At 35.8% G+C, this 10281-nt stretch overlaps 3 protein-coding genes and 6 non-coding genes across 10 annotated transcripts; all 9 read left to right on the forward strand.

The window, feature by feature from the left end:
• The first annotated feature begins 510 nt into the window (after window positions 1-510).
• Window positions 511-5513, forward strand: LOC111495546. Its single transcript, XM_023145635.1, has 10 exons — window positions 511-754; window positions 931-1067; window positions 1404-1538; window positions 1839-1949; window positions 2430-2714; window positions 2982-3181; window positions 3732-4020; window positions 4343-4453; window positions 4736-4927; window positions 5011-5513. The coding sequence occupies exons 1-10, from the start codon at window positions 550-552 to the stop codon at window positions 5371-5373; spliced, it is 2028 nt and encodes a 675-aa protein (XP_023001403.1). The 5' UTR covers window positions 511-549; the 3' UTR covers window positions 5374-5513.
• Window positions 5514-6210: 697 nt separating this feature from the next.
• LOC111495610 (60S ribosomal protein L32-1) lies at window positions 6211-8665 on the forward strand. 2 transcript variants are annotated; one of them, XM_023145719.1, is made up of 4 exons: window positions 6211-6277; window positions 6478-6579; window positions 8027-8208; window positions 8291-8665. In XM_023145719.1, the coding sequence occupies exons 2-4, from the start codon at window positions 6490-6492 to the stop codon at window positions 8418-8420; spliced, it is 402 nt and encodes a 133-aa protein (XP_023001487.1). In that variant the 5' UTR covers window positions 6211-6277; window positions 6478-6489; the 3' UTR covers window positions 8421-8665. The 2 variants fall into 2 exon arrangements, with proteins under 2 accessions (XP_023001487.1, XP_023001488.1); XM_023145720.1 differs by having other exon boundaries at window positions 6263-6352.
• On the forward strand, window positions 6644-6723 carry LOC111495860. The gene has a single exon (XR_002720382.1). It is a non-coding gene; the product is annotated as a small nucleolar RNA U31b (small nucleolar RNA).
• Window positions 6750-6829, forward strand: LOC111495856. Its single transcript, XR_002720379.1, has one exon. It is a non-coding gene; the product is annotated as a small nucleolar RNA U31b (small nucleolar RNA).
• LOC111495857 lies at window positions 6990-7069 on the forward strand. Its single transcript, XR_002720380.1, has one exon. It is a non-coding gene; the product is annotated as a small nucleolar RNA U31b (small nucleolar RNA).
• LOC111495858 lies at window positions 7096-7175 on the forward strand. The gene has a single exon (XR_002720381.1). It is a non-coding gene; the product is annotated as a small nucleolar RNA U31b (small nucleolar RNA).
• Window positions 7202-7281, forward strand: LOC111495861. The gene has a single exon (XR_002720383.1). It is a non-coding gene; the product is annotated as a small nucleolar RNA U31b (small nucleolar RNA).
• LOC111495851 lies at window positions 7459-7534 on the forward strand. Its single transcript, XR_002720374.1, has one exon. It is a non-coding gene; the product is annotated as a small nucleolar RNA Z195/SNORD33/SNORD32 family (small nucleolar RNA).
• A 674-nt stretch (window positions 8666-9339) lies between the features above and the next one.
• On the forward strand, window positions 9340-10211 carry LOC111495604. Its single transcript, XM_023145714.1, has 4 exons — window positions 9340-9554; window positions 9630-9849; window positions 9933-9978; window positions 10076-10211. Exons 1-4 carry the CDS (start codon window positions 9443-9445, stop codon window positions 10160-10162), a joined length of 465 nt encoding a protein of 154 aa, XP_023001482.1. The 5' UTR covers window positions 9340-9442; the 3' UTR covers window positions 10163-10211.
• The last annotated feature ends 70 nt before the right edge of the window (window positions 10212-10281 follow it).

Consider the following 10281-nt stretch of genomic DNA (forward strand, 5'->3'; position numbering starts at 1 on the left):
ATATGATTGGATGATACTAAAATTATATAATGTCAGGATTTTTTTTGGTTTTTTTTTTATTACAAGTATTTAATAAATATTCTTTTAATAAAAATATTCAAACATTAAATTTGTAATATAACATAATAAAGTTAAAAAATAACTAAATAAATATATTAATTTCTAACTTTTTTTTTTCTAATAGGTTTCGAATTTTAAGAATGTTTTATAATTTCGTGAATTTTTAATTTTATGTTTAATAAATAATCTATTATTTTAAAATTAAATTCAACTTATTTTTAAATTTTTTTGAATAAGCGGTATTAGATTTATATTAAAAACTAAAAAAAATCTAAAAAAGAATTAAAAATTTAGGAACTAAAATTAATAATTTTGAACAATTTTTTTTCTTTTTTACTTAAATACACTGTTTGACCATTTTTATTTTAGTTAATATTAATATTAAAATAAGATGACGTCAGAGGGTTTTAAGTTTTAACTTCCGCTGAAATATCTAAAAGATGGCGTTCATCACTCCGGCGCTGGCATTTTCGACCGCGCAACCTGAAGATGATGCAGAGAACTTCCCCACTGTGTTCTTCTAGCTCCTTTTCTCATTCTTCTCCATATATTTCCGTTCTTAATCGATGCACTGAACCTTTACGAAGACGTATCGCTCTTACGTGTAAGGGTTCAGCTTTCTCGATACTTCAGCTGCCCTTGAACCGCCATCTTCACACTCTTCCACTTTTGCAGCCTTCCCGCCGTAGAGTTGGTGAGTTCTTCTTGTTTGGTTATTACTCTAATTTATGTCGTTTAACTCGTGGCTGATCGAATGCGTCTCGTTTAACTTTGTTGGTATTGTTTGATGATTTGGAGGTAATATGTCGTTGTTTTGAGTTTACGTGGGTAATGTAAATGTGAAATGATGATTTGTTTTTGGCATTTCAGCTACTTCTCAGATTCTAGAAAGTGTGGAAGCTCCGACAGGATTTGTTGAAATTGGTTACATATCCAATGTTCACGGGACTGAGGGGGAAGTTCGAGTAAAATCTGTTACTGATTTTCCTGAACTGCGATTCTCCACGGTAAATCAATGGCAATAATTCTCGAAAGAACCTCTATATTTATACAGCGTTGTTGGAATGAGCTACTCCTGCCATATTCAAACGGAATTCAAACTCTTACAGTATATGCCCTCTGCCCCCAATTCTTGTGAGAAATAAAAAACCCTCCAACACAGTGCTGTAGTTTTGATAATACAATCTATACATTGATCATAAACAGCCGACCTTTTGGTTTATTAACTATCAAGTCTTTATACAGCCGATCAACTACCCTTTGGTTGTGTGTGTATATATATATATAAGAACATTCTAGTCATTTTAAATCAATAGAGATTTCTACTTACCCCTTTTCTTTAGCCTGGCACAAGATGGTTGAAGCAGCAAGTTTCAGGAAGGGAAGAAATCCGAGAAGTTGACTTGGAAGAGGGGAGGGAACACCCTGGTCGAAAGAGTTGGATACTGAAGTTTAAAGGAATCGATACTGCTGAACAGGTCTACCTATTTCCCTTTTTGTGTACGATAAATCATGTTTTTTTGTCCTAAATCTGGGGTTTTCTTGTCACTATTACTTCATGTAGCTGTTTATGATCAATGTATAGAAGTATGAGTTTATTATTATTATTTCTACGACTACTACTTTGGCGCACGAGTACCAATTGAAAAAAAAAAAAAAAACAAAGCAACCATCATAGTCAGCCCATAAGATTTACTTTTTTCACTGATGTTGTTTAGTCATAATCAACTATTTCAAATTAAAATGTGTCGGTCATCCTGATTTCATAATCTTTTCAGGCAAAACTACTCATTGGATCAACTCTCCTAGTGAGGGAAGAAGACCGACCAGAGTTGGAAGAAGGTGAATTTTATTCCCGTGACCTTATTGGCATGAGTGTTATTCTGAAGGTATGCAAATGTTTTTGCATGTACAAGTTGTCTCTCAAGTATCAAGCACATTAATTTTTTTTTTTTACTTCAAATTATAATATATTTTTATCAAGTTGGAAGCCCCCCACGCACCCCTTCAGGAAAGTAATCTGATTTGTTGAATTACTCAGTTAGTCAATGTTTAGGTCTGCTTGTGCAGATTTATTGCAATTCTGGATTTTATAATGAGAATGTAGTTGATGCAGCTCGTTGTTTGCTTACAAATTATGGATGATTGCTTCTTCAGGGACTATAGTTTCCCGAGCTGCAATTTAAAAGCCCTGTAGAACTTTCCATAAACTACCCCTTCACAAAAACTGCTATTTAGAAGATGTGTAGGAATTGTGCTTTTGGACTAATTATAAAAATTTTCTTTCATTCATGGTTACTTGTTTTACCCCTTCACAACAATATGCTGACTTTGATTGCTTGTGATACTGATTGCATACAACCCGTCAGGAAACTGGTCAGTCCCTGGGAACCGTTGTTAATGTATTTGACAGCGGAGGGGCAGATCTTTTGCATGTCATGCTTGATAGTTCCGAAGATATTCTTGATACCACTGGAAATCCAACATCAACAGAGACTGGAGTTTCTGGTCGCCTTGTTTGGATACCTTTTGTCAAAGCAATTGTTCCTGTTGTTGATCTTGAAAGACGAGAAATGAAAATTACCCCTCCAAAAGGTCTTTTGGAATTAAATTTGCATTCTAACAAGAGATCGAAGAAAGAACGACGCCAACTTGTGAGATATTTTTTCTTTTTCACTCTCTTCCTTATAAATAAATTAAGTTAAGATGCCGACTTATTTTTAGTGATTAATGCACTGAATTCTTGATATTATTCAGACGTTTGAACTTCATGTTTCATAATTGCTTCTTTATACATGTTTTTGTTGTAATTTTGAATTCTGCTACTTTTTTCCCCCTATTCAACCATCTTTTGCTTGTAGATTTAGGTTCTTTTTCCTTATCTCGATTCTTATTCTGGTAACCTAGATCATTCATTGTAGGAATGGAAAGAAAGGAAAAAATTCCAAAATAGTCTCATAGCTGCAAAAAAGAAACTATCTGAAATGGAACAGAAACACGTGTTCAGTGGTTTCAAATTTGGAGAAAAAATTCAGGGAAGGTTACTTGCCGAACAGATAGTCGGTGTCAATTCTAAGTTGCTTCAAAAAGCTTTACAAGATATTGAGATTCCTACAAGAAGGTATAGTTCGATTTTTAATTAGACGTTGTTTGTGCTCTATCTTTTTATAAATTATGTTTCTCCAAAAAGGTGTAGTTTAATTTTGAACTAGATTTAGTTTGTCTCTATCCTTCCATACATATTGTTTTCTGCGTATCATGATTAAATTCAATTCAAGTGATAAATTAAGTGGTAGTTTATGCCTTCAGAATCTTTTGGAATCTGTACATGAACAATTGCTGGGCCAGGTGCTAAGTCATTGGATTTTTATTTAATTCTAAATTTGCCAATCCGGTCATACGATCAGGATCTTAAACATTACAAATATTCGTTTCCTTTTCATTTATTTTCCGAATGATATTGATATGATTAGCTAAAATTCAGGAACGTCCCCTTCATTTAAAATTCACTTTCAATGGGTTTTATGGAGTTTAAAGGCCAAAAGATATTTAACATTGTCGGTGTCTAATTTGAGAGTTTCCTGAAGTCAATCAGATGATGTGTGTCGAAACACTTTTGTCTACTTTCCAATGCACTGACCCTTGTATTCTCAATTGACTCCTTGAATCAGATTGAATGTTAACGAGTTGTTCAATGCTTCTGAATTGGAGAAAATACAAAATATTTTGAAGGTATCAGATAAATGTGTCACTTCTGGTGCAAATGAAGAGGAACTTGGTAAACATACTAGTTTGCAGAAGAAGGGACTCAATCTCATATCTTCTGGAAAAACTGCCGTTGTTTTAGTTGTTAATGATGAGGGATGGTACTCTGACCTTGATATTGTTTGTGATAATGCTGAGCATCCAACATCTTCTTCCCTTCCTGATCTACTTGGTGATGATAGGAGGTTTGCAAAGGTCGTATTTTTTTTTCAGGCCCATGATTATTATAAGAATTCAATAAGAAGTTTGTTCACTGTGATTCAATGTGCATTAGTTGTGCTTAAAAAAATGGTTCTTGCTTGTGGTTTCCTAAGATCAGATTTTAATTTTCAGTTTCGAATCTACTTTTTGAAATGACAATATAGGTTGGTTGCATTAGCTTTTAGGCGTTTTGATGCACTAATGTAGGAGAAGTATTACTTGGATTTTCATTGAACTATACCAAGATAAACATTGAAATCTTAATGAGCATGGATCTTTGAGAGCATTTCCTGAATTAAACATGTGTACTGCACAGATTGAAGACCGCCCATCCGTGCCTCTGATTTTGGTATGCTCAGCTTCCAGAATTCATTCAGTTGAAAAGCTTTTTATGGACAATGATTACTTTTCCTTCGATTCTGGAAAGGTTGGTGAGCAGATATTTCTTTTCATATTATTTCATGGCGGTAATTTGTATTGAAAAGCTTTCTATTTCTATTATTTCATGGCATTTACTCTTCTATTGCAAGCAAGGTTCTTAATTATGCTTAATGGAGTCATCAAACACCTTCCCCTTGCGTTAGCATCTGTGATTATTCAATGAGATTTACTAAAGAGCAGTGTCTATTATGGGAGTGTTTTTAAGCTATAGCAATCATTATGGAGTCACTAACAATACTTTCTTAGTAACTTGGAAACAATTTTCCAGATCTGGTTTTTGGAAGAACAGAGACTTCCAGTTGTTAGCAATGTGGTAGACGAACAGAACAAATACAAGATTTTAATGAAATCACCCTGGGAAATTCTACAATCCCCAGTTGGTTCTGGAGGAGTCATAAACTTGCTCTCATCATCCAAGGTTCTGGACAATCTTGCTGAAATTGGTGTGGAGTACGTCGAGGTTCGGCATTCAATGGCATTTTCTTGTGACGGTTTATCATTCGAGTTGCTTAGCCATTGATTTGACAATGTACCTTCTTACAGATTTGCAGCAGCAGGCATAGAAGTGCTGGCACGAACGCTCTACTTCTTGGGTATATTGCATCGTGCAATGCTAATATCGGGGTTAAGCTTCAAAAAGGTAACAGTGACTTAGAGAAAAGCTTTGAGTTGATATTCTCAATGAACTTCATGAAGAAAATGATGAAGCAAATGGATAAGCCTCAGTTCTATGGCATCCCCAAATCAAATGCGCACGTTGAGAAGGTTGACAAGGAGTGGGTTGACGTTAGGCCTTCCTCTCCTAACTCATACCAACTCTGTTCTTCAATTTTTAGTTGGCTACATGAGTGTTCTTTTGATGAAATATGTGTGATGGAAATTGATAAATATATCATTGTTCTTTGAGTTTGTGATGAGTTTTGATTATGGCCATAGGTTTTGAAGTTTCATTTTTATACTTCATAAGGTGTAAGGTGTAAAAATGAAGTGAGTAAATTACGAGTTGAATGAATGGTACTAACAATCTTTTGAAATTGTAAACAATCTACCTTTCAGAGTTTAGAGTATATGTTATAATTTAACATATTTTCAAGTACTTTTTCCTCCTCTTCTCACTCGTATATAGGTTGAGCTATATTGTACGTTACTCGTGTTGAAATGTAAAAAACTTGAATAATGGAGAAACTTGTAATTGATAAAGTTATATTATTTCCTCTTCATTTCTCTATTATAGTTTTGCTAAGGAAAAGAGTACATATTTCATATCAGTTAAATTTATGTTCATAAAATTTTCATTGATCTCGTAATTCTTGCATATGCCAAGAACATTCCTCTATCGAATTATTTATGCCACTAGGTTAAAGTTCATTAGATAGTAGAGTCAAGCATTTACCCATCGGTCTCAATGAAGTCTAGGTCCCGAACGAAAAAAAAGGGTAAAGATTTGAATTTATAATTAAAAAAAAACATTAAATTTTAATGTTCCTAGTTAATAAGAAAAATTTGTTGGAAACTCAGAATAAAATAGTGGAGGATAGGGACTTCTTGTAAAATAGTTGATTACAGGGACAATATGGATAAATGGCAGCATAAACAGAGTATTTGTGAAAGTTTTCCTAATATTAATGTAATGGGCCTTCTGTTAGAATAATGGGCCTGAGATTACTAAATCGAGCTGCTGAACAGGGCCCAAGCTCTTCACAGCCGAAGAAATGAAACCCTAATCGACGGGCATTCTCTATATAAACCAGTCAGAGCTTCAAAAGATAAATCGTCAAAGGTGGGACGGCCAAGGGAAGCCCTAGTAACTGTAAGCTCTTCTCTCCATTCTGCCGCAGGATTTCTTTCGCTGTTCTCCTAGTTCAAATCTTTTCCTTTTCCCTTGATTGGTAGATTTCATGTTGTAGATCGAGTGTTTATCAATCGCACTGGTTAATCCAGTTTGTTTTTAATTTTGATGGGATTTGGTTCATTTGAGCTGATTAATGAGTACTTGTTGTGAATCTGTAGGTAAAAGCAAAAATGGCGGTGCCTTTGCTATCGAAGAAGATCGTGAAGAAGAGGACCCAGAAGTTCAAGAGGCCTCAAAGTGATCGAAAGATCTCCGTCAAGGTATTTTAATTTTCTTTGGATTTTCGTCCCGTCTATTTGTCTTTACCATAGAATGTGAAATAAGAAAGATGATGATATGTATTGTCGCCCCAGTCTTAGTTGGATCTATTGATGCACGATGGTGACTGACAGAGTATCTGATTTGTGTATACTATTGAATGTGCAATAAGGAAGATGATGATATGTATTGTCGCCCCAGTCTTAGTTGCATCTATTGATGCACGGTGGTGACTGACTGAGTATCTGATTTGTGTATACCGCCCCAGTCTTAGTTGCATCTATTGATGCACGGTGGTGACTGACTGAGTATCTGATTTGTGTATACTATTGAATGTGCAATAAGGAAGATGAATGCACGGTGGTGACTGACTGAGTATCTGATTTGTGTATACTATTGAATGTGCAATAAGGAAGATGATGATATGTATTGTCGCCCCAGTCTTAGTTGCATCTATTGATGCACGGTGGTGACTGACTGAGTATCTGATTTGTGTATACTATTGAATGTGCAATAAGGAAGATGATGATATGTATTGTCGCCCCAGTCTTAGTTGCATCTATTGATGCACGGTGGTGACTGACTGAGTATCTGATTTGTGTATACTATTGAATGTGCAATAAGGAAGATGACGATATGTATTGTCGCCCCAGTCTTAGTTGCATCTATTGATGCACGGTGGTGACTGACAGAGTATCTGATTTTTGTTGTTAACAGCACATTTATTCTGATTTGAGTTTAGAAGATACTATTACCTGGTTTTCGGATTTTATTTTTGAATTATATTGGTTGAGGTTTGGTGTCGTTGGGTGGATCTGATGATAGAATAACAACCATGCTGACTTGTGTCCTTGGCACTTGTTTTTCCCAAAAGATATGCAACAAGGCGTGATGATGATAACCCATCATTTCTGCACTTGAATGATGATAATCTCATGCACTACCATCTGATCTTTGTTGTATTTTCCATTCTTTTATTAGTGATAATGCGTTATTTATAATTAGTTTCGTAGCACGTAGTTTTCCCGTAAGACATGCAACTAGGCGTGATGATGATAACCCATCATTTCTGTACTTGAATGATGATTATTTTCATGCACTACCATCTGATCTTCGTTGTATGTTCCATTCTTTTATTAGTTCCACCATCTTTTGAATGATGTTGCATTTTAATTTTTCTTTTCTTTGATCACTTAATGTTCTCTTTGGCTATATATATGAAGCCGCCCATGGTATCTAATGTCCAGTCTTTAATTTAATAGCTGGACATCTCGTTTTTAGGGCGAAGATGAATTATATTCAGGTCTTTGCGACACAGTTTGCTTAGAAACGTATAAGCTTTCTGTTACTGAAACCCTGTGTACAGTTCTGTTTTTTAACTACCTTCGTCTTTCATCTATTGTTGGCGAACAATTCGGCTTTTTCTAATCTCTTTTGTTTGTCCTGTAGGAAAGCTGGAGAAGGCCAAAGGGTATTGATTCCAGAGTTCGAAGAAAGTTCAAAGGATGTACTTTGATGCCAAATATTGGTTATGGCACTGACAAAAAGACCCGCCACTACTTGCCTAATGGGTTTAAAAAGTTCGTTGTTCACAATGTCAAGGAGCTCGAAATCTTGATGATGCATAATAGGTATTTAGAAACTTCCAATGTGGGACTAAAATTGTTTGTATATGCTGCCATATGTCTCAAGCTTGTGTTCTTTTACCTGTAGGACCTATTGTGCCGAGATTGCCCACGATGTTTCCACAAAGAAGAGGAAAGAGATTGTTGAGAGGGCAGCTCAACTTGATGTGGTAGTTACCAACAAGCTCGCTAGGTTACGCAGCCAGGAGGATGAATAAGCAATTTACATCCTTTCTTGCTGTGCTGCTCTCGCTGTGTTTTGTAGTAAAGATTTGGTTAATATATATTTTTGGTTCAAGAGATTTTGATATTTAATGAATTCTGAAGCTTACAATTGTCACATTAACCTTATATTTGGGAACCATAAACTTGTGGTGTTAAATCATCCTATCTGAGTAACGAAACACATTGCTTGGTTTGGTGCACTCCCCATTCTCAAATTTTAATACAATTGTTTATAGTATAGTTCGTTTGTATATGATTGTTCTTGATTGACTGACTTGTTGAACAAGTTGTGTTAAATGATGAAGGACATTGTAATTTGAAGTAGAATCAATAATTTTATGTGAAAATATAAAGAAATACTGTTCCCTCCCATCTCTGTGTGTTGGGTTTGTTACTTTTGAATGATGTAATGTGAAGCAAATGGAATAGGTTATGTAAGCAAAACGACGATAAAAGAATGAAGAAACAGAAGGGATCCAAAGCCAAACTATCGACTCCTCCTAAGATGAGCTATAAATGGTCGTTGGGGCTAGGGCATGAGTAGACACCCACCACTTTTCATCGGTTAAAGAATTTAAATTGCTTCAAATTAAGGCTACAAAGATGAAATAATTACAGCTAATTTGTTCTTTCCATAAGATTTCAATTTGAATGTCCTATAACAGAACTGTAGCCTGGATGTGGACATTGGATATTACCTTTCCTACCCCGATCCCCAGCAGAATCACCATTTAGAAGACCAAACTTACAAATGTTGGCAAAGAAAGAATTTTGCATATGCTTTGTTTACCTTGAACATGAAGCATTGCCCTGCCCTTTACAACTCCAAAGACCCATCCGTCCTTTAGACACTGCAGCCTTAGCAAGCAAAGAACCTCCTGAACCTTCCCTTTTCCATCCCCTTTTATTTATATAACCATCTCACCTCCATTAATCCCCCAACTTTTGTGTCTTGATTCTTAGCAAACTCCTCATCCTGTTTTGTCCTTCCCCCTTCCAATAATCAGCCGCACAAATGAAACCCCTTGCCTCTCTGCTTCTGCTGCTTAACTTCTGCATGTATGCAGTCATTTTGGGCATCGGTGGCTGGGCCATGAACACAGCCATCGATCATGGCTTCGTCATTGGTAATATCCATCGTGTTTCTTGTTTCTTTTTTACGTTGCAGCTAGCCTGATGTTACTGTTGTGAGAATTATGCAGGTCCTGGCTTACGACTACCGGCCCATTTCTCACCAATTTACTTCCCCATGGGGAACGCAGCCACTGGTTTCTTTGTGACATTCGCTTTGTTGGCTGCGGTGGCTGGAGCTGCCTCAGCAATCTCAGGACTAAACCATATTCGGTCATGGAGTGCTGAAAGCTTAGGCGCAGCATCCTCTGCTGCTGTTTTTGCTTGGTCTCTCACTATCCTTGCCATGGGGTATGTCTCGAACATATGACAAACCATGAATAACTTAGAATCTTTAAAACTGGACACTGAGGCTTTCATATTTGTTTATGCAGCTTTGCTTGCAAAGAGATTGCTCTGGATTACAGAAACACAAGACTGGTGAGAAAATTAAATTTGGTTCATACCCATTTTTCTTCTCACAAAATCTTAGAGAAGTCCAATGAATTTGCATCTGAATTCTTTGTTTTTTTTGCAGATAACAATGGAGGCATTCTTCATAATTCTCTCTGCTACACAGCTAATATACATCTTTGCCATCCATGGTGCTGTTTCCACGAGATGACAACTGAATCATGGAAACATTCCTCTATATTCATTGCCCATTTTCATCTGCGTTTTGGTGTCATTTTCCTTGATTTTTTTTTTTTTTTTTTTTTTTTTTTTTTTTTTTTTTTTTTTTTT

This window comes from Cucurbita maxima, unplaced genomic scaffold (genome assembly GCF_002738345.1).
Source record: "Cucurbita maxima cultivar Rimu unplaced genomic scaffold, Cmax_1.0 Cma_Scf00021, whole genome shotgun sequence".
Taxonomy (NCBI): domain Eukaryota; kingdom Viridiplantae; phylum Streptophyta; class Magnoliopsida; order Cucurbitales; family Cucurbitaceae; genus Cucurbita; species Cucurbita maxima.

What these genes read in the sequence shown, in the direction of transcription:
- LOC111495546 (XM_023145635.1), top strand. Translation starts at nt 550, where the DNA reads ATGATGCAGAGAACTTCCCCACTGTGTTCTTCTAGCTCCTTTTCTCAT. An exon ending in GCCTTCCCGCCGTAGAGTTG is followed by an intron (nt 755 to 930) that starts GTGAGTTCTTCT and finishes TTGGCATTTCAG; the next exon opens with CTACTTCTCAGATTCTAGAA. An exon ending in TTTCCTTCGATTCTGGAAAG is followed by an intron (nt 4,454 to 4,735) that starts GTTGGTGAGCAG and finishes ACAATTTTCCAG; the next exon opens with ATCTGGTTTTTGGAAGAACA.
- LOC111495610 (XM_023145719.1), top strand. Translation starts at nt 6,490, where the DNA reads ATGGCGGTGCCTTTGCTATCGAAGAAGATCGTGAAGAAGAGGACCCAG. An exon ending in ATCGAAAGATCTCCGTCAAG is followed by an intron (nt 6,580 to 8,026) that starts GTATTTTAATTT and finishes TTTGTCCTGTAG; the next exon opens with GAAAGCTGGAGAAGGCCAAA. An exon ending in ATCTTGATGATGCATAATAG is followed by an intron (nt 8,209 to 8,290) that starts GTATTTAGAAAC and finishes TTTTACCTGTAG; the next exon opens with GACCTATTGTGCCGAGATTG.
- LOC111495604 (XM_023145714.1), top strand. Translation starts at nt 9,443, where the DNA reads ATGAAACCCCTTGCCTCTCTGCTTCTGCTGCTTAACTTCTGCATGTAT. An exon ending in CGATCATGGCTTCGTCATTG is followed by an intron (nt 9,555 to 9,629) that starts GTAATATCCATC and finishes AGAATTATGCAG; the next exon opens with GTCCTGGCTTACGACTACCG. An exon ending in CTCACTATCCTTGCCATGGG is followed by an intron (nt 9,850 to 9,932) that starts GTATGTCTCGAA and finishes TTGTTTATGCAG; the next exon opens with CTTTGCTTGCAAAGAGATTG.